The sequence below is a fragment of the Engystomops pustulosus genome, chromosome 3, assembly GCF_040894005.1.
Source record: "Engystomops pustulosus chromosome 3, aEngPut4.maternal, whole genome shotgun sequence".
NCBI classification, from domain to species: Eukaryota; Metazoa; Chordata; class Amphibia; order Anura; family Leptodactylidae; genus Engystomops; species Engystomops pustulosus.
In genome coordinates, this window is record NC_092413.1 from 216,789,451 (window position 1) to 216,812,457 (window position 23,007).

Here is a 23,007-nt window from a genome sequence, read left to right on the forward strand (position 1 = left end):
ACCATCTCTGACATGAATGTTGGACAAACTGAATGTTTGGTCATCCACTTGGCAAGTGAGGTTTAATGTGGATAAATGTAATGTTATGCACCTGGGGGCCAATAATCCAAAGGCAAAATATGTCCTTGGGGGAGTAAATCTGGGAGAGTCCCTTGTTGAGAAGGACCTGGGGGTACTAGTAGATCATAAATTGAATAACAGCATGCAATGTCAATCAGCTGCCTCTAAAGCTAGTAGGATCATGTCATGTATCAAAAGTGGAATGGACTCTCGTGATAGGGATGTAATATTACCACTATACAAGGCACTGGTTCGGCCACACCTGGAATATGCTGTGCAGTTCTGGGCACCGGTCCATAAAAAGGATGCCCTGGAGCTGGAGAGGGTTCAACGTAGAGCCACAAAACTGATAAGGGGTATGGAGGGTCTTAGTTATGAGGAAAGATTAAAACAACTAAATTTATTTAGTCTGGAAAAGAGACGACTACGAGGGGACATGATTAATTTATATAAATATATGAATGGTCCATACAAAAAATATGGTGGTAAGTTGTTCCAGATTAAATCAAATCAAAAGACGAGGGGGCACTGCCTCCGTTTGGAGAAACAAAGGTTTAATCACCGGAGGCGACAGGGCTTTTTTACTATGAGAACGGTCAATCTGTGGAATAGCCTGCCTCAGGCGCTGGTCACAGCAGGGACAGCGGATAGCTTCAAGAAGGGTCTAGATGCCTTTTTACAGCTAAATAACATTGATTGTTATGCTATATAGAATTGTTTTCCCTAAATCCCTTCCTCATCCAATCCCTACCCTTCCTTGGTTGAACTTGATGGACAAGTGTCTTTTTTCAACCGTATAAACTATGAAACTATGACCTTCCAATTCGGTAATCCAGTGAAAGAGAGTCCTCGCCATGGATGTTGTGGCAATATTTGATTTTAGATTCAACATGGCACATTCCCATGTCTTCTTTAGAAGGCTGTCCGCCTTTCTATCCAGGGGATCCCTTAACTGGATTGCATCCTCAAACGGGAGGTCCGTCTTCTTGGTCATTTTGGTGACCTGGATGTCTACTTTAGGGGTAGCGTTCCAAATTTTGGCTTCTGTTTCATCAAAAGAGAGACGGTTTTTAAATTCTCTAGATATGGAGATTTTGTTCTTCGGTTCTCTCCATTCTTCTAGTATCAGTTCCTTAAGAGTGTCATTTATGGGAAACACTCGCCTCTTCTTAACTTTAAGAAGTCCGAATAATTCATCCTGAATAGATTTGGGCTCTTCTTTTTCCTCAATTTTGAGGGTATCCCTCATAGCTTTTAGTAATGGTTCCAGATCCTCGGATGCTAGCAAATATCTCGACTCCATTTTACTTGCTGAATTTGAGGGCCCCGGCTCCATATCCATAGATTCTTTGGTCCCTTCTGAGTCTGATGTGGAATCCGACATGGATTCTATAACTCTTTGCTTCTTATGCGGAGGCTCCTGAGGTATGAAAGCTGATATGGATGATGCTATAGATGTTTTAACTTCGTCCCTGATAAAACTACGCATTTCATCCACAAATGAGTCTCTCTCTTCTCTGAGTAGGTTATCCACACAGGTTTTACAGACCGGCTTTTTATAGTCCGTAGGGAGTTTCTCTAGGCACATATTACACTTTTTGGAAGTGGTTTTCTTTGTGCCGGACTGATCTTTAGCTCTCACTTTATCCTTCTCCTTTTCCCTGGGCTCCTACCAAGGAGAAGGAGAAGTAATTAGTCCATAACCGGACACCTCATGTGAAAATATAGGGACATGTGGGTGACCCACCACCCTATCCCCAACTGACCCTACTTACAGGGTTCAAGGATATGAGGTCCAGACTCGAAGCCTCCATGCCATGTGTCTCCATATTCCCAATTTTGGGACCTTGTTATCAGCAAGCCTAAACATTTATAGAAATGTGAGATAGACTGTGACATTTAACCAAGTGGAATATAACAAAGAAGTACCTGAGGTATCTTGAAATGAGGGATATACAGCACAAGCCCCTAAGAGAGATATACACATGTCTATATAGACCTGGATTGTAAATGACACATATGACACATATGAGGTAATCATACAGCATGTTAACAGACCTTGTTGGCTGGAAAATGCTCAGACTACTCTTGTCAGGACCAGAGTGCGACTATTAGACCTCAGATCAACGTGAATACCTTGCTTTTTCAAACTTACCGCTCCATGCTCCTGCTTCCGGGTCGCGCCATCGTGACGTCACATCCGGTCCCGTAATTTCCGGCGGAAGTCGACACCAGAGTCGGACGGCGGCCGGTCCACGTGACTTCCGCGATGGACACGCTCCGGGTGTCCTTAGCTGCGCAGAGCCGCGGGCAGAGCCGGAGAAAAAGGCATCGAAGTCCGATCGAGGCCGAGACTGCCTTAGGGTAAGGGACGATTCCCTGCGCCACTTTGATCCCCCCTCACCGTCCCAACTACTGGGGATGAGGAGAGACTTCTCTCTACTCCCTGCCCTGTGTAGGGACAGGAAGCCACTGGTGTACGGATGCCGGGGTGGGGTATTTAACCTCTCTGCTTCCTGTCCCTACAGAGGTCAAGGGTCATCCTCCAGTTGGGGCCGTCATGGGGGACGCTATGGAAAAAAGGCATTTAAAGGTGGAAATTACTCCAGAATTCTGGGGTAGACAGATTGATGAACCCTCCCTATTGTCTTTCTGAAAAGTCCAAACTCATTTCAACTTCATCATACTGGTAGACGGCAGCAGAACTTTATCAAGGATTATCTCAGTATGTTTGTCCAACCATCCTTTGCCATATGCTGAAAGACGGCCATGATGTTCCCACCTCCACTGTTTAAGCAATGATCTGCGGTTCCTTTTGGCATCCAAACAATTCAATGCTGGTCTCAGTATCCGAGCAGAAAATACTCTCCCAGTATCTCACAGGATTGTTTTCAACTTGTCTTACGTTCAGCAATGGGGTCTTGCATGATGAGCGTGAATACAGGCCAAGGAGGTTGGATGGATTTTACTTCTCTCATATCTTCTAGACTTTTCCTGTGTGTCCTTTCTTAATACCACATCCAATTTATGGACAAATATGGTTTGATTTCTTTATCAGCATGGATAAGAATGGTTAATGTTATGTCCACTACCACCCCCTTTGCCCCCCAGACAGATCAGTTTGATCCCTAAGCCTGGAAAGACAAACCTGCTAATGAGGGCTCATGTATTTGTGAGGGAAGATGGTGACACTAGGTGAGGGAGAGGTTATTGTTTGTAGTATGTCATTGGACCTGCCGGTGTCTCATCAGTCCTTCTAGTGTATGACATTGATATGTATGACATATGGGGCCCCAACAGTCTGCACCCCAAACCTTCCCTCTCCTCACACAGCCGGCACCCCCATGTCCTCCACCTCCTCACACACCCTGCACCCCAAACCTTCCCTCTCCTCACACAGCCCGCACCCCCATGTCCTCCACCTCCTCACGCAGCCTGCACCCCCATGTCCTCCTCCTCCTCACACAGCCCACACCCCCATGTCCTCCTCTCCTCACACACCCTGCACCCCCATGTCCTCCTCCTCCTCACACACCCTGCACCCCCATGTCCTCCTCCTCCTCACACAGCCTGCATCCCCATGTCCTCCTCCTCCTCACACAGCCTGCACCCCCATGTCCTCCTCCTCCTCACACAGCCTGCACCCCCATGTCCTCCTCACACAGCCTGCACCCCCAAGTCCTCCTCCTCCTCACACAGCTTGCACCCCCATGTCCTCCTCCTCACACGGCCCGCACCCCCATTTTCTCCTCCTCACACAGCCAGCACCCCCATGTCCTCCTCCTCCTCACACAGCCTGCACCCCCATTTCCTCCTCCTCACACAGCCCGCACCCCCATGTCCTCCTCCTCACACAGCCCGCACCCCCATGTCCTCCTCCTCACACAGCCCGCACCCCCATGTCCTCCTCCTCCTCACACAGCCCGCACCCCCATGTCCTCCTCCTCCTCACACAGCCCGCAACCCCATGTCCTCCTCCTCACACAGCCCGCAAACCCCCCTATGTCCTCCTCCTCACACAGCCCACACCCCCATGTCCTCCTCCTCACACAGCCAGCACCCCCATGTCCTCCTCCTCCCCACACAGCCCGCATCCCCATGTCCTCCTCCTCCTCACACAGCCCGCACCCCCATGTCCTCCTCCTCCTCACACAGCCCGCACCCCCATGTCCTCCTCCTCCTCACACAGCCCGCACCCCCATGTCCTCCTCCTCCTCACACAGCCCGCACCCCCATGTCCTCCTCACACAGCCCGCACCCCCATGTCCTCCTCCTCCTCACACAGCCCGCACCCCCATGTCCTCCTCCTCACACAGCTCGCACCCCCATGTCCTCCTCACACAGCCCGCACCCCCATGTCCTCCTCCTCCTCACACACCCTGCACCCCCATGTCCTCCTCCTCACACAGCCAGCACCCCCATGTCCTCCTCCTCACACAGCCCGCAACCCCATGTCCTCCTCCTCACACAGCCCGCACCTCCATGTCCCCCTCCTCCTCACACAGCCTGCACCCCATGTCCTCCTCCTCACACACCCTGCACCCCATGTCCTCCTCCTCACACAGCCAGCACCCCCATGTCCTCCTCACACACCCTGCACCCCATGTCCTCCTCCTCACACAGCCTGCACCCCCATGTCCTCCTCCTCCTCACACAGCCCGCACCCCCATGTCCTCCTCCTCACACAGCCCGCACCCCCATGTCCTCCTCCTCCTCACACAGCCTGCGCCCCATGTCCTCCTCCTCACACACCCTGCACCCCATGTCCTCCTCCTCCTCACACACCCCGCACCCCCATGTCCTCCTCCTCACACAGCCCGCAACCCCATGTCCTCCTCTCCTCACACACCCTGCACCCCCATGTCCTCCTCCTCCTCACACACCCTGCAACCCCATGTCCTCCTCCTCACACAGCCGCACCCCCATGTCCTCCTCCTCACACAGCCAGCACCCCCATGTCCTCCTCCTCACACAGCCGCACCCCCATGTCCTCCTCCTCACACAGCCGCACCCCCATGTCCTCCTCCTCACACAGCCCGCAACCCCATGTCCTCCTCTCCTCACACGGCCCGCACCCCCATGTCCTCCTCTCCTCACACACCCTGCACCCCCATGTACTCCACCTCACACACCCTGCACCCCCATGTCCTCCTCCTCACACACCCCGCACCCCCATGTCCTCCTCCTCCTCACACAGCCTGCACCCCCATGTCCTCCTCCTCCTCCTCACACACCCTGCACCCCCATGTCCTCCTCCTCCTCACACAGCCTGCACCTCCATGTCCTCCTCCTCACACAGCCCGCACCCCCATGTCCTTCTCCTCACACAGCCCGCACCCCCATGTCCTCCTCTCCCCACACACCCTGCACCCCCATGTCCTCCTCCTCCTCACACAGCCTGCACCCCCATGTCCTTCTCCTCACACAGCCCGCACCCCCATGTCCTCCTCTCCTCACACACCCCGCACCCCCATGTCCTCCTCCTCACACACCCTGCACCCCCATGTCCTCCTCCTCATACAGCCCGCACCCCCATGTCCTCCTCCTCACACAGCCTGCACCCCCATGTCCTCCTCACACAGCCTGCACCTCCATGTCCTCCTCCTCACACAGCCCGCACCCCCATGTCCTTCTCCTCACACAGCCTGCACCCCCATGTCCTCCTCCTCCCCACACAGCCAGCACCCCATGTCCTCCTCTCCTCACACAGCCCGCACCCCCATGTCCTCCTCACACAGCCTGCACCCCCATGTCCTCCTCCTCTCCTCACACAGCCTGCACCCCATGTCCTCCTCTCCTCACACAGCCCGCACCCCCATGTCCTTCTCTCCTCACACAGCCCGCACCCCCATGTCCTCCTCCTCTCCTCACACAGCCTGCACCCCATGTCCTCCTCTCCTCACACAGCCTGCACCCCCATGTCCTTCTCTCCTCACACAGCCCGCACCCCCATGTCCTCCTCCTCACACAGCCTGCACCCCCATGTCCTCCTCCTCCTCACACCCCCTGCACCCCCATGTCCTTCTCTCCTCACACAGCCCGCACCCTCATGTACCCCTCCTCCTCCTCACACAGCCTGCACCTCCATGTCCTCCTCCTCCTCACACACCCTGCACCCCCATGTCCTCCTCCTCCTCACACAGCCCGCATCCCCATGTCCTCCTCCTCCTCACACAGCCTGCACCCCCATGTCCTCCTCCTCTCCTCACACAGCCTGCACCCCATGTCCTCCTCTCCTCACACAGCCTGCACCCCCATGTCCTTCTCTCCTCACACAGCCCGCACCCCCATGTCCTCCTCCTCACACAGCCTGCACCCCCATGTCCTCCTCCTCCTCACACCCCCTGCACCCCCATGTCCTTCTCTCCTCACACAGCCCGCACCCTCATGTACCCCTCCTCCTCCTCACACAGCCTGCACCTCCATGTCCTCCTCCTCCTCACACACCCTGCACCCCCATGTCCTCCTCCTCCTCACACAGCCCGCATCCCCATGTCCTCCTCCTCCTCACACAGCCTGCACCCCCATGTCCTCCTCTCCTCACACAGCCTGCACCTCCATGTCCTCCTCCTCCTCACACACCCTGCACCCCCATGTCCTCCTCCTCCTCACACAGCCCGCATCCCCATGTCCTCCTCCTCCTCCTCCTCACACAGCCTGCACCCCCATGTCCTCCTCCTCCTCACACAGCCTGCACCCCCATGTCCTCCTCTCCTCACACAGCCTGCACCCCCATGTCCTTCTCCTTCCCACCAATTTCTACAGAGTTCATCCTATTCTGTCACTGACCCAACGTGGCCCCTCCCACAAATTTTAGTCACATGATCATACGTCATCTTGTACTTAGGGGATCACTTGATCCGAACGTCATCAAAGGTCCTACCAGAAACTGCTTCTGCTCTGCAGATCACATGGCCGTGACGTCACGGAAGGTCCTTTTTATCTGCCAGACCTTAGCATCTGCCTCACGTTGAGTGTCAGGAGCCCCGGTCCCGGCTTGTAACACCATGGCGATGCTGGCGGAACGTAAGTGCCCTGTCCCTCCCTGTCCTCACTGCTCCTGGGGCTGCACTGCTGCTCCTGCGCTGAGCTTGTTGTAGTTGTTCTCAGTGTGGACTATGCTGCATGTGCCATACAGAATGATACATTGTAACAAACCCTCAGCTATCAGCAGGTCTAGCTGAGTTCTGCTTCTGAATGGAGACTGGGGTGTAGTCATTCACTGAAAGCAAGCAGCCTGCTGTATGTGGCAGCACATGTAACGGATGTGTCTGGAGCCTCCAGTGTGAACTGTGCTCAAGGGGGACATGAATAAGTCTACATGAGATCCTGCGAGGTTCTGCTAATGGATCCACACACACAAAGACCCCCAGAACTTCAGATATGTGGGCAAAATACAGGACCTTCTATCACTGTGAGGCGGTGGTGTAGTGTAGAGGGGTACGTCTGCTGCCCCCCATATATAAAAGGGTTTATGATCTGCTGATCTGCACCCAGGACTGCGGCACGGAGTCCCCCTGTTCTAGAACACAAGGTCCCCGTGATATTGGTACAAGTGACACATTCGTCGAATTCATTGTACACACGTCTGTAACCTTCGCTTTGTCCCGCAGCTCGTAGGAAGCAGAAGTGGTCAGTGGATCCAAGAAACTCCACGTGGAGTAACGACGACTCCAAGTTTGGACAGAAGATGTTGGAGAAGATGGGCTGGTGTAAAGGCAAGGTGCGGCTCAGGAGGTGCTTGCAAGAAAGAGAACCTGGCAACAAGGATGTCATTTTTAGCTGCTGACAGATTCCTTTAGCCTGTGCTGTGCCTATTTTAAAAATACCTTCGTCGGCATTAAGAATCATTTAAAATATTTTATAAAACTTTATTTCGCGTTACCTCGCTCCCTGCTAGCAGTGTGTGAGGAGGCCCAGGAAGAGGGGCAGCTGCAGCCTGTGTGTGCCTGCGCCTCCTCCTGCCTTCCTCCTGTACTCCACTTGCATCCAGCTCTTTCTGATATGTGCATTGAGCAGACAGGGGAGAAGGGGGGATGGTGTAGGGGAGAGGAAGAATACATGAGGAGACTGCGACACCGGCTGCAGCTGTCCCCTGCCCCCTGGACGCTGCTGGCAGGGAGTCAGGTAATGGGAAATTTTATAAAGGAAATCTACCACTTGACTCCGAGCACATGTTTTGGTTAAGGACAAAAACTGGGATCCACATCCTCATAGACTGTAAGCTCTTGTGTCACCCCCTCATCCTCATAGACTGTAAGCTCTTGTGTCACCCCCTCATCCTCATAGACTGTAAGCTCTTGTGTCACCCCCTTCATCCTCATAGACTGTAAGCTCTTGTGTCACCCCCTTCATCCTCATAGACTGTAAGCTCTTGTGTCCCCCTCATCCTCATAGACTGTAAGCTCTTGTGTCACCCCTTCATCCTCATAGACTGTAAGCTCTTGTGTCACCCCTTCATCCTCATAGACTGTAAGCTCTTGTGTCACCCCTTCATCCTCATAGACTGTAAGCTCTTGTGTCACCCCCTCATCCTCATAGACTGTAAGCTCTTGTGTCACCCCTTCATCCTCATAGACTGTAAGCTCGTGTCACCCCCTTCATCCTCATAGACTGTAAGCTCTTGTGTCACCCCCTCATCCTCATAGACTGTAAGCTCTTGTGTCACCCCCTTCATCCTCATAGACTGTAAGCTCGTGTCACCCCCTTCATCCTCATAGACTGTAAGCTCTTGTGTCACCCCTTCATCCTCATAGACTGTAAGCTCTTGTGTCACCCCTTCATCCTCATAGACTGTAAGCTCTTGTGTCACCCCCTCATCCTCATAGACTGTAAGCTCTTGTGTCACCCCTTCATCCTCATAGACTGTAAGCTCTTGTGTCACCCCTTCATCCTCATAGACTGTAAGCTCTTGTGTCACCCCTTCATCCTCATAGACTGTAAGCTCTTGTGTCACCCCCTCATCCTCATAGACTGTAAGCTCTAGTGTCCTCATCCTCATAGACTGTAAGCTCTAGTGTCCTCCCCTCATAGACTGTAAGCTCTAGTGTCCTCCCCTCATAGACTGTAAGCTCTAGTGTCCTCCCCTCATAGACTGTAAGCTCTAGTGTCCTCCCCTCATAGACTGTAAGCTCTTGTGTCACCCCTTCATCCTCATAGACTGTAAGCTCTTGTGTCACCCCTTCATCCTCATAGACTGTAAGCTCTTGTGTCACCCCCTCATCCTCATAGACTGTAAGCTCTAGTGTCCTCATCCTCATAGACTGTAAGCTCTAGTGTCCTCCCCTCATAGACTGTAAGCTCTAGTGTCCTCCCCTCATAGACTGTAAGCTCTAGTGTCCTCCCCTCATAGACTGTAAGCTCTAGTGTCCTCCCCTCATAGACTGTAAGCTCTAGTGTCCTCCCCTCATAGACTGTAAGCTCTAGTGTCCTCCCCTCATAGACTGTAAGCTCTTGTGATCAGGGTCCTCCCTCCTGTTGTTCCATATGACTTTTATTATTCTGTAATGTGATATTATATTTGCATATGTCCCTCATGATGTGTAAAGCTGCAGAATGTGATGGCGATATATTATTATTCCCACCATTAATCCAGTGTCTGTCTTTGTTCTTGCTTTGCAGGGTCTAGGAGCTCAGGAGCAGGGAAGCACAGAACACGTCAAAGTCCAACTTAAGAACAACACTCTGGGACTGGGAGCGTCCAATAAGCACGAGGTACTGACTGTGTATAAAGGGATAAACTAATTAGACGGCAATCACTATGCTCAGGGGGCTCCAGGTACCGTCTTCTCCCTCACATAGGGAAGAGCTATCCGGACAGGAGAGGGCGCTGTGCTACTGATGTCTGGATTTCATGTTTTAAAAGAAATCTACTATCAAAATCCATCCTGATAAACCAGTGACATTACTCATAGATCCAAGCACCGGGACTGTGGTATCTTCTTGTATGTGTTATCCATGGCCTTCTTCCTTCTTAAATCAACTTTTCAAATTATTCTAATGAGCCCAAAGGGTCCTCAAGGCTTTACCAGAGCCCCTCTATGCTATGGCTTCACAGGCTGTTACACTGTCTCACTGCCGCCTTCTGCATGCTGTAATCTCACAGTGTAACAGCCTGTGAATGCCTCTCAGAGCCCTGCAGACTCATTAGCATAATTCTAAAAGTTGATTTCAGAAGAAAGGAGGGCAGTGATAACACATATAAGATACCCACAGTTGTGGTGCCTGGATCTATCAGTAATGTCCCTGGTTCATTATGCTTGATTATCACTGTAGTTTTGCTCAGAGGACCTTTCGCCACCTCTGACATCTCAAGAGGAACATACACATTCTGTAGGGTCTGCTACACTTTGAATTTTCTTTCTAGTCCTAAGATATCAGTTGCAGTTTTTGACCATTGTAATCCTCTCCAGTGTCAGAGAGGAGGAGCTGGAGCAGAGGAGAGGGCGTGTGTTTCTACTTGTCAGAGATGATTAGCATAATGCACGTCTCCTACCGGTCCCTCCTCCCTGACAGGGTTACAGAGGAGACGCAGAGCAGTGATAGTAGAAACATAATACATTGCCATTAAAGGATAGTGAGAAATGAGTTTATATTCTAGAGTTGGAGATTCTCTATGTGCATTGGGGGACTGACCTCACACTGCTGTGCCCATGGTTCGCTGCACTGAGCTGCTCTACCCCTATCTCCCCCTGATGTAGCATTTAGCCAAAAATTTACTGCAGCTTTTACTCAGAGTAGATGCTATGGAGCAGCTGAAGCGCAGAGGGAAGAGTACAGCAGTGAGGACATGCCCCTAGTGCTACATTTCACAGCCCTGCTGCTACTAACAGCATACACGAGGGTAAAATTATACACCTCTCCAGGAACTATACATAACACTGGATGTAGAAATTGCAGCACAGAGCACAGCAGTGTGAGGACACGCCCCCAGTGCACTGGGAGGAGCACTATCCCGGGATATCAATCCATATATCATAGTTCTGCTGCTACTAACTACATACACAAAGTTATAATTACACATTTCTCCTGGAACAATACATAACGCTGCAGAGGGAGCAGAGCACAGCAGTGTGAGGTATGATTACACAGCTCTCCATGGACAATACCTAGTACTGGCTGCAGATGGGACAACAGGGTTTCCAGTCATCTCTCACCTACTGACAGGTTCCCTTTTAGACATCTATCTGCACTAACAATGTGTAATCGCACCAAAGGTTAAGAAGGGAAACACATACGGGCTCCAGTCACTATTCCCCACAGTGTCCAGGGTCAGCAGGGTGGGACTTACACTCGCTCATAGATGGGCACTAGCACTGAGCTTTACTCACTATTCCATGATGATCTCTATAATCACAGGATAACTGGATCGCCCATCAAGACGACTTTAACCTTCTGCTGGCGGAGCTGAACGGCCACCATGGTGCAGGCAGCGCAGGTAAGTCCTCTGTCTGCACACAACACAACATGCAGGATCATGTACCCCGCACCGGACGCTCCTCATGTGTCCTATGTCTTATTAAAGACCTAAATCTTCTGATAACTTTCTGCCCCTGGAGGTTTTCACACCTCAAAAAAATTAGCATTTTTTTTTTTATTTTTAATTTGCTAATGTGATTTATCCCCTTTTGATATTCACATAATAACAGGTTATAAAACTGGGAATTTGTTAATAGTTACCAATCCCTGATCTCCTCATAAGCTGCAGTACAGATAAGAGTGATGTCCTCCTGCACCACACTGTTATTTATTGTGTAAGGATTTTTATGTAGTTAGGAATGTATGTGTAGTGTTCTAGATACTGCCCCACTCCTGTAGATCTTTTATTTTATATAAAAGTAAAAAACATAACAATACAAACAAAACATAACATACAATATATACAATATCTTACTTGCTGGTCCAGCCACATTCACACCTAGTAAAAACAATAACTTAAAATAAACCGAAATGAATGAACACCAAATACCACAACCCCCACCCAACTGATTATCACAACCTAAACCAAACCAATAAACAATAAGACAAGCCACCACAAATAAAACATAAATGACTATAAATATACATAAACCCACCCCACACCCTCTAATAACAAACCACCCCACACAGACCACATCCCACACCCATTTTTTTTTTTTTTTTAAATATATAATAACAAACACATAATACATAATACACACAACACTACACTAAACTAAATCCCTCGCCCGCACCCTCCCCTTCCCCCCAGACACTGGTCTAACGTCCAAAGTTTGCGTTAAGTAGTCCAGACCAGTGCCCAAGGTCAGTTCGTAAATCCCACCACCATCACCCCCCTCCCAACCTAACACTATGTCCCAAACCCCACTATATACAATATATACAGTATTTACAACATAACATAAAGAAAACAGAATACAAATAAAATCTCAACAACATCAATCAAAACCACATAAAGCCCAGGTTCGGTGCCTGCAAGCCCAACATCACTATAACCTCAGAACACAAAACAAAAATCTACAGTGCAGCTTCAGCCCAACACCAGGAGAGGAGACGACAGACTAAGGGACACTAAAGGAGAACCCCCTCCAAAGGAGAGAGGCCCTCCCCGTGCCCAGCCTCTCATACTCCAGAGAGCGCCACCTTCACCAGGTCACCCAGAATGTTCCTAACCACCTCATCCACCGGGAGGATTTTACGCCGCGTCGATACTAAACACCGTGCGTTCCACGTGTGGTACCTGACCACTAGACTGACTAGGAATAACGTGCAGCGGTCCCGGCCACCCAGGCCTCTGAATGCTCCATAGGGGTTCTGGCAACATGCACACACTGCCCAGATAAATCAGTAACGGAAGCAGGTAAGTTTTAATCAGGTTAACCCTTTCTCTGAGGGTCAAAGACCAACCCTTCCACTGGTCCACCCTCTGAGCGGTGATCTTAAGCCTGCCGTCCCAGTTTTGCATGGGGTAATCCCCCTGGCCAAATTCGATGCCGAGAACTTTGGCAGAGTCCTGGGGCCCTGGAAGAGTGTCCGGGAGATCAAACCCTGGACCTCCCTCTCCCAGCCAGAGACTCTCACACTTATCCCGGTTGATCTTGGACCCAGAAGCCTCTGAGTAGCGGTCAACCTCTGACATCACCCATTGCGCCTCCCCTCCCGAGGACACGAAAACGGTGACATCATCAGCATACGCTACCACCCTCAGAGTGGCTTCCGGTGCTGCCCGATCCATCCCGACTCCCACCAACGGCCCACGATCAACCCTCCTAAGGAATGGGTCAATCGCGAACACATACAGTAGTGGGCTCAGAGGACAACCCTGGCGAACACCAGACCCGACCTCAAAAGAGCGGCCAATCCAACCGTTCACAAGCGGGAAACTCTCTGCCCCTGCGTACAAAACCTTAAGCCAATTGACAAACTCCCCCGGCAGGCCATACCTCAGAAGGACAGACCAGAGGTACTCGTGGTTAACCCGATCAAACGCTTTTGCCTGATCAAAGGACAGCAAGTACCCCTTCCAGTTACCAGCCCTGCCCTGCTCCACTGCCTCCCGGACACAAAGCACAGCACTAAATGTACTGCGGCCTGGAACAGAGCAGTGCTGGGTCCCCGAAAGGAGCCGGGGCGCAAACTGCACCAGACGATTAAACAGCACCTTTGCCAAAACCTTTCTGTCCGTACTGAGAAGCGCTATGGGACGCCAGTTCTCAACACGAGATCGGTCCTTACCCTTTGACAGGATGATCAGGGCTGACCTCCTCATTGACTTCGGCAGAGCGCCCGAGGAAAGACACTCATTGAATACCTCAGTCAAGAGGGGAACCAAGGCGTCCTTAAAGGTCTTATAGAACTCAGATGTTAAGCCATCCGGACCCGGCGATTTCTTGAGGGCGAGCCCTTCAATCGCCAGGCTGACTTCCTCTTCCCTGATCATCTCTGTCAAAACATCAAGAGAGGGGTCTACTCCTGGCTCAGGGACAGTTTCAGCAAGGAAAGCCGACATCACATCCCGATCTAGATCCTTCCTGCCCAAGAGGTGCGAGTAGAAGGATCTGACGACCTCCAGAATCCCTGATCTGGACCTTTTCAGGGATCCCGTACTGTCAACCAGTCCCGTGACAACTTTACCATTCACTGACATCTTGCAGTTTCTGTAAGGGTCGGGCGAGCGGTATTTCCCGTAATCCCTCTCAAAAACCAAAGATGCGTGTCTATCGTACTGACACCTCTTCAGCAAGGATTTCACTCTGGAGATGTCCTCACGACTACCTCCAGACGAGACGAGATGCTCGAGTTTCCTCCTCAGGCCCTGATACAGGCGGTACCTGTCCAGGCTCCTGAGGCTCGAGAGCTGGCGGAAGAATCTCGCCACCCTTTTCTTGAGCATCTCCCACCACTCTGACTTACTGCTACAAAGGCCCAGCAATGGTACCTGGCTCTGAAGAAAGTCCTCGAAGGATTGTCTTATCTCCGCTTCTTCCAGGAGAGACGAATTGAGCTTCCAGTAGCCTCTTCCCATCCGGGGGGTCTCTGTAACATTCAGAGAAAACAAAATTAAACAGTGGTCGGAGAACTCCACCTCAACAACAGACACTGCTGAAGAGATGGCTTCCTCCTTTAAATAAAACCTGTCTATTCTAGACCTGCAGCTACCCCTATAATAGGTGAACCCCGCGTGGCCTGGGGTGTGCCGGATGTGGACATCCACCAGGCGAGCCTCACTAGCTATGCTATTAAGAGCGACGCTATCATAAGTCAGCTTGTCTCTGGAACCTCCCCTATCCTGGGACCTCGTGACAGCATTGAAGTCCCCTCCAAAGACCACCTGCCGACTTGTAAAAAGGTAGGGCTTGATCCTCATAAAGAGACACTTCCTGTCCCACTTGGACTGGGGACCATAGATGTTAATTAGGCGAAGTTCTTGTCCCTTCATGATGACATCCAGGATCAGGCACCTCCCCATTTCTAACTCAATAACTCGTCGGCATTCTACCGGTGCGGTAAAAAGGACCGCCACTCCGCTATACGGCTCGGCCGCAAGAGACCAGTAGGAAGGCCCGTGTCTCCATTCCCTCTTAGCTTTAAACACGGCCGCCAAATCTGGCAGCCTGGTCTCCTGCAAAAATAAAATGTCGGCTTCAACGCGGCCGAGAAAATCAAAGGCCGCAAATCTAGCCGCATCAGACTTAATGCTGGCGACATTAATGGACGCCAGCGTCAACGGAGTGGGTGCCGCCATCATGAGTGATTGAGTTGGACGGCTTTCTTTTTACCCATCTTACCACCACCCTCGGGAAATGAACACCCCCTTTTTAGACATATTGTGGTGTCCATCTCCCGCACCTCTGATGCTTCAGGGGCAGATCCAGGACCTGCCCCCTCATCCTCGTCTCCAGACTCTGGGCCAGTCTCCCCTCCTGAGGACCCTGACTCCCCAGGGGGAGACTCGGCACCTCCTGCAGGCTCCGCCACCTCTGGCCCTTCACCCTCAGCCCCTCCATCGGCAGGAGAGGCTCCATCCAGGGCCAGAAATCGATTTGAAAGTTCGACCAGCGGGGGGTTGGTTGCATCTTCCTTGGGTACCTTAGTCAGGGAGGGAGAAGATCTTACACCTCCCTTCTTTTTACCCTTTTTCTTCTTTTTGGCGCCACGCTTACGCTTTTCCTCTAGCCACGCCCTATTATCCTCATCCATACTCTCATCATGGGAGGAGTCTGAGGACGTGGCACCTTCCTCTCTCTCGATCCTCCTGACCTCCTCATCCAGTACATCATCCCCTGGGGCCTCAGCGACAGGTGTGGTCTCCAGGACAGCGCCAGAGGTTGTCCCAGCAGCCCGAGACTCCCCCCGCTCTCTCTCCTGTTGACGCTTCTCTAGACGCCTTAGCTGGGCAGGCGTCTTTTTCCTGTCTTTCTTCCCTGGCCCCTCCATTCCTCCGTCTCTGCTAGTCCCCTCCCCAGCAGATTCAGCCTCATGGCTTTCATCCGCTGAGGCTGAGCCTGCATTAGCGAAGGAAAGAGGACAACGACTGTACGGGTGACCGAGATCACCACACAGGTTACACCTAATCTGCCCTGTACAGGATGCAGCGAGATGGCCGACACCCCCACACAACGCACACTTCTGCACCGTGCAGTTTGCGCTGAAATGTGTGGGGTCACCGCACCTGTGACACAGCTTAGGCTGCCCCCGGTAGAAGATCAGGATCCGATCCCTCCCCAGGAAGGCTGATGAAGGGATGTGGGCGACTGAGTTACCTGAACGTCTCAACTTCACCATGAAGGTCCAGGCCCCTGACCAGATACCATACTCATCACGATTTTTCTCAGGTACTCCCAGTACCTCTCCATAACGATTTATCCAGGTCATGATGTCAAAGCAAGATAGTGATTTGTTACGGGTAAGAACGGTCACTTTCTTGAGTTCGCTCTGGCGGGACACTGCTTGCACAGCAAAGTCCCGCCACTCGGGCTCGTTATATCTCAGCTCATAGTTGGACCAGAAGAGCTCAAGCCCCTCCGGCCGAACAAAGCTGATATCAAACTCAGATGTACCATAGGGATGGATCAAGGCAAAGATGTCAGCTGCCTTGAAATCCATCTTCAGCAGCAGCTCAACTACCCGTGCCCGAGGGGGACACACATCACTGCCACGCCACCGAAGACGGACCACATTCCTACGGTTAGCACCCGGCCCGGTTGTCGGGAGCGACCATGATGTCTCCCTGCCTCTTTGCTCTCGGAAGGCAGACAGGCCGTGCCTCTCTATCCAAAATGACAAATCAACCTCCTGACCCGCTACATTGATCGTCCTTTCTCCCTTCTGTAAGGCCTGCAGGAGGCGCCGTTGCAAAAAGCCGTCCCCAGAGCCCAGAGACGAGGATGATGGAACCCTACTTCCCCCAGCAGCGACACTGGCATAGCTCTTAACGGGGGCCGCCACTGGGGGAGCAACCGGACCAACCCCTGCACCCACCACATTAACACTACCCACCTCAGCCGCGCCACCCACACCACCAGTCACTCCATCACTCACTCCCATAACTGGTAACGGTTCTGCACCACTCACACCATTCACATTATCCACCACAACATTACTGACACCATTCACACTGGCTGGACCAGCACCAACATCAGGGGACATGACCACCTCCGCATCTTCGGGCACAAGGGACGGGGGTCCCCTCGCAGAGCATCGCCCAAAGGGGACCACAACTCTTGTCACACTTGTGCCCTCCGCATCATCGGTAGCAGATGTTATTTTACTTTTTCTGTTGCTTGGTAACATTCGCTGCTGCTCTTTAGCCGGTGTGAGGCGCCGCTGATCTCCAGTCTCCACAGAATGTGCATTATCCCCAACACCGACACAAAATAATACTTTTTGTTTGGGAGGTTCGGAGCCCTCAGCCTCAGCGACCCCTCCACACTGCCCCCGCCTCTCAACTGAGTGATCAGCAGCGACAGCATGAAGAGGCGCCGAGGCACCGGAAGCTGCCACCAGTGCCGGGCTATCCCCCCCCTCCCACTGGGGGACGCACCACAGCACTGGATTTTGATGTTATCGCCACATCCGAGCCGCCCTGAATGTCCGGCCTTGCGGCCGATGCCTCCCCTGCTCCCCCACTGTTACCACAAACAGAGACGGAGCCCATCGCCACATCAGATGTCACACCTGTAATCTCCCTGCACCTTTGCACCGGGTCCACAGCAGAACTCGGGGGGGTTTGGGTAGCAGGGCTTGCACAGTGAGCTGACCCTGCGCTTTGCCCGGGGGGGTGTACAGGGAGGGGGGTAAAGATGAATCTTACCTCTTCTTGCTGCTTTGGCCTGGTCTTCTTACTCTTCCTCCGGCTGCTCCCCCCAGCGGCTTCCTCTGGGAGTTCATCGCCAAAGGAAAAGTTCTCCATGCGCACTGGGGACTCGAGCAGCCGGATCTCTGCCATGAGCGCCCCTCCCTGGCTGCCGGTGTCACTGTCCTCCCCCGAGTGAGGTGTTACTGCTGGCTGTCCTGCAGGGGGCCCACTGCACGAGGCCTGCTGATCTTCCTGCAGGCCGCCAGGTGTGTCCTGCTGATCGTTATCATCATCATCATCCTCCTCCTCCTCCACCTGGCTCGCAGGCTGCAACCCCTTCAGCCTTTGCTCTCTGGTATCAGCCATTTGAGCAAATCTATCGTCATTAACAAGTTTTTCTTTGAACGGACCACTATTATCTAATATGAAAGTTTTTCTTTTATCAAGCTTAGCAATCTCTGCCTTCAGGTGGTTAATTTCTCCATTAATTTCTATTTTGCGCTTCTTTGGCGCTGTGTTCGCCCTGGCGCGGGCACATCGCAGCTCCTCCCGGAGCCTCCTGATGGTCTTAGTTGCCTCTTCATACTCACAGAGGTGGCTCTGGACCCGGGAGGCATAGGTGGACAAAGACTCCCGGGGCCCCTGCACCGCCCAGCCTCCCCCCGCATGGTCAGCCTTACCTCTGTGAGCACTCCGCTTCATGGCTCCAGCCCCGGAAGGACCGCTCTCACCCGCACCATCATGGACGTCCGGCTTCTGGGTTTGCCTCTTTACACTGGACCCAGGGGGAGCAGGAGCAGTATTACTACGACTCCTGGTGGAACGTCTCACCCCTGAGTCCTCCATAGCGCCGGCCGGTTCCTGGCTACCCCTGCCCCCCGCCGGCCTGGCCCGGGAAGCAGGAGCCTGGGGCTTGCCGCTCTGGCTCATGCCTGGAAACCCACCCCCTCCCTGGGAAGGGAGAGAGCAGGCCCCAGGTGGAGGTGGATTATTCCTGGAGCTCAGAGCAGCAGCAGCACACAGCCTCTCACAGCAACAGACAGATAACGATGTAACGAGCTCCAGAGATGCACTCACTATCTGCTGCTGGTGCAGTCACTGTGTACATACATGACATTACTTATCCTGTACTGATCCTGAGTTACATCCTGTATTATACCCCAGAGCTGCACTCACTATTCTGCTGCTGGTGCAGTCACTGTGTACATACATGACATTACTTATCCTGTACTGATCCTGAGTTAGATCCTGTATTATACCCCAGAGCTGCACTCACTATTCTGCTGCTGGTGCAGTCACTGTGTACATACATGACATTACTTATCCTGTACTGATCCTGAGTTACATCCTTATTATACTCCAGAGCTGCACTCACTATTCTGCTGCTGGTGCAGTCACTGTGTACATACATGACATTACTTATCCTGTACTGATCCTGAGTTACATCCTGTATTATACCCCACAGCTGCACTCACTATTCTGCTGCTGGTGCAGTCACTGTGTGCATACATGACATTACTTATCCTGTACTGATCCTGAGTTACATCCTGTATTATACCCCAGAGCTGCACTCACTATTCTGCTGCTGGTGCAGTCACTGTGTACATACATGACATTACTTATCCTATACTGATCCTGAGTTACATCCTGTATTATACTCCAGAGCTGCACTTACTATTCTGCTGCTGGTGCAGTCACTGTACATACATGACATTACTTATCCTGTACCGATCCTGAGTTGCATGTAATACTTAATTTTGTCCACATGATGGCAGCAGTGTCACACCTCCTGCAGGTGTATGTGCCTGTGGATAGTGAGTGAGGTCTCTGTCCCCAGGAGCTTGCAGTCTCTTCCTCTGACACTCACATTATTATTGGAGTATAGAAGGATACCTATGCTGACTACTAGAACAGTTGTCCTCGTTAGTGATCCATATACACTGTAGTGGTCTTCTACTTGTGCCCTTCTTCCAAGTGTTCAGTTTTATTCCTATGTTCTCAGGCTAAATCGTCAACCTGTTTAATGATATTTAGTTTATATGGACCCTGACCCAATATTTGTAAGCCCTGGGGTTGGAGCACATTGTGCGAGGCTGTGTGATCCTGCTACCTATGAACACGTCCTTTGTACAATGTTTGTTCGTTCCTTTGTGTTTACTGACATGAGGGTGAATAATAGGACGGGCGCTTGTGGTGTAGATACCGGGCACTTACCTAGGGGCATAACTGGAGGCTGGTGCAAAAGTTCAGGACTCCCTCGCCCATCTGCTCTAAGACAGATACAGGGGTTTAGATACCATGTAGAGCGCCCCCATGAGGTGGTGACCCTATAGACACTTCACTGCATTAACCCCTTCTATTGCCAAAGCTTGATAGTGTCCAGCACCCTATAGGGGAAGACTGTTGTACAGATTAAGAAAAGGGGTGAGAATGATCCATAAGAATGCACTGATGTTATCCTGTACCCATGGATCTGTGCGAGGGGCTGTAGGTAATTTTTTTTTTGTCTTTTTAGCTTCCTCTGATAATGAAACCAAGAAATCCTTTAGTCTAGAAGAAAAGTCCAAGTCATCTAAGAAGAGGGTGCACTACATGAAGTTCGCCAAAGGTGAGTGCGTAGCGCTGTGACCCGGGCAGAGGAGCCCGTCCTCATGTCACCACATGTTACTAATATATTATATGGACCATTTTTGGTTCTGGACTCGTGATCCAGGACAGCAGGAGAATCTGATTTCATTCATCACTTTAGATTCTTTTGCAGGATGCACGGACAGGTGTTGTGTCTATAGGTGACTGATATCAGTATAGGGGTCGTTATCCCCAGACATTTCCTTTAAGAAATTGTTTTCATTCCTGCTCTGTCACCGAATCCATCCTGATATACCAAGAACACTTACTGATAGATCCAGGCACAGTGACTATGGTAATCTTTTTAAATTTGTTAACTATGGCCTCCTTCCTTCTAAAATAAGCTTTGAAATTATGTTAATAAGCCTAAAGGGCACTGGGGCGCATTAACAGAGCCCCTGCGAACTATAGTTGCACTGCACCCCATCCTCCCAGCAGTAATTTCACGCAGTGGGAGGAAAGTGCTTCTGCATAGTCTAACAGCCTGTGAATCTACATCAGAGGTGCTCTGGTAACACCCCTCAGAGCCCATAAGGCTCATTCGTATAATTTAAAAAAAAATTTTGGAAGGAAGGAGGCCATGGATAACACATATAAGAAGATGAGTAATGTCCCTGGTTTATCAGGATGGATTTTACTTTCTTAGCTCTAGCTGATCCGTGAGGCTACAACTGCTGAGACCACTAATCACGAGCAATGCAGAGAAGTGTGGAGCGGCAGGATGTTGATAAAAATGGTCTCAGGTTGATTTTGTAAAGGAAAATTTGAAAACTGTTTTTACTTTTCAAAATCATGAAAACATAATGGATTAGTATAATATCTGAATTATTAAGATATACCGTGTGTGTGTGTGTGTTTTAAGCAACATGTTTACCCCAAAAAGTTGAGCAAAAGTGATCAATATATCAGTCACTCCAAAAAATGGTACCGATAAAAACTGCAGCCCATCCTGTTAAAAGCGAGTCCTAAGACAACTTTAGCAAATGAAAACGAAGATTCTGGGTCTGATTTTTCTGTTCTAAAATGATCATGTAAAAAGAATGTATTCTGTACGCGTAATGTGGGGGGAATTGCAATGTTTTACAATTTTTATCTTTGCGTTGTACCACTTCTAAATTTTAAAGATGAACAACCTCAGAAAATGCACATCATCCTGCAAAAAACAATCCCATATCTGAATGTGTTAATATAAAAGTAACAGTATTTCGGTCTGTAAGGGCTTCCAGGTGTAATGGTAGCAGCAGGGGGCGCACCCCCGTGTTGGGGCTGTGATAGCGGACGCTGTGTGGAGGGACTGTCATTCACAGTCATGTTACCCCTCGGGCATTGTGAGGATTTAGAGGTCGGAAGAGTTTTTAGTTGCGTTGCTTGAGCGGAGTTTCACCCCCTTTCTAATATCATTCCATTAAGATGTGCAGAGGGAGACATGGCGGGGGTGTAATTATGAGGGGCGGATAATTATGCAGCTCCACTGTGTTTGGCCCCAGGTCCTACTGACAAGTGCTCTTAAACACACAAGCAATGATGCAATTATCCCCCGGTAATTATAGCTCGGGCTGAAGAGGCCTGCTGCATGCTGGGATGACTGACTGACAGGTCGTATATAGGACCGGCGTACCAATATACCGTATACACTAGAGTATACAGTGTACCAGTATTGTGTGTACAGCATCATACCACACCACATATACTGGAGCACACCATTCACTCACAGGCGCATTGTATCCACCAAAACAGGTATGACCCCTCCATGTGCTCCATCAGCTCCAGGTGTCCTCTTCCATTACTCCATGTTACACTGCTGGAAGTCCCTACAATGAGCATGTACACATCATAATGGAACAGGGGTCAGACCCCTCTGTGACTACACCCCTCATATACAGCGAGCTGCCATGTCCTGTGTCCTGACACCTTTCTATCATAGCCAGCAGTGGTCAGGGGTCAGCATGGGCGCTCTGACCCCTCTGTGACTACACCCCCCATACACAGCGAGCTGCCATGTCCTGTGTCCTGACACCTCTCTATCATAGCCAGCAGTGGTCAGGGGTCAGCATAAGCGCTCTGACCCCTCTGTGACTACACCCCCCATACACAGTGAGCTGCCATGTCCTGTGTGTCCTGACACCTTTCTATCATAGCCAGCAGTGGTCAGGGGTCAGCATAAGCGCTCTGACCCCTCTGTGACTACACCCCCCATACACAGTGAGCTGCCATGTCCTGTGTGTCCTGACACCTTTCTATCATAGCCAGCAGTGGTCAGGGGTCAGCATGGGTGCTCTGACCCCTCTGTGACTACACCCCCCATACACAGCGAGCTGCCATGTCCTGTGTGTCCTGACACCTTTCTATCATAGCCAGCAGTGGTCAGGGGTCAGCATGGGCGCTCTGACCCCTCTGTGACTACACCCCCATACACAGCGAACTGCCATGTCCTGTGTGCCCTGACACCTTTCTATCATAGCCAGCAGTGGTCAGGGGTCAGCATGGGCGCTCTGCCCCCTCTGTGACTACACTCCCCATACACAGCAAGCTGCCATGTCCTG

General features: G+C 51.3%; 1 protein-coding gene across 1 annotated transcript in view; it reads left to right on the forward strand.

The window, feature by feature from the left end:
* The first annotated feature begins 6,924 nt into the window (after nt 1-6,924).
* Nucleotides 6,925-23,007, forward strand: part of PINX1 (PIN2 (TERF1) interacting telomerase inhibitor 1) — an 83,705-nt gene continuing 67,622 nt past the window's right edge. Inside the window, exons 1-5 of the mRNA XM_072143820.1 lie at nt 6,925-7,086; nt 7,674-7,783; nt 9,682-9,774; nt 11,419-11,497; nt 20,352-20,444. Of these exons, the coding sequence (XP_071999921.1) occupies nt 7,068-7,086; nt 7,674-7,783; nt 9,682-9,774; nt 11,419-11,497; nt 20,352-20,444 (394 nt within the window). The 5' untranslated portion in view covers nt 6,925-7,067. The remainder of the gene's footprint in view (nt 7,087-7,673; nt 7,784-9,681; nt 9,775-11,418; nt 11,498-20,351; nt 20,445-23,007) is intronic.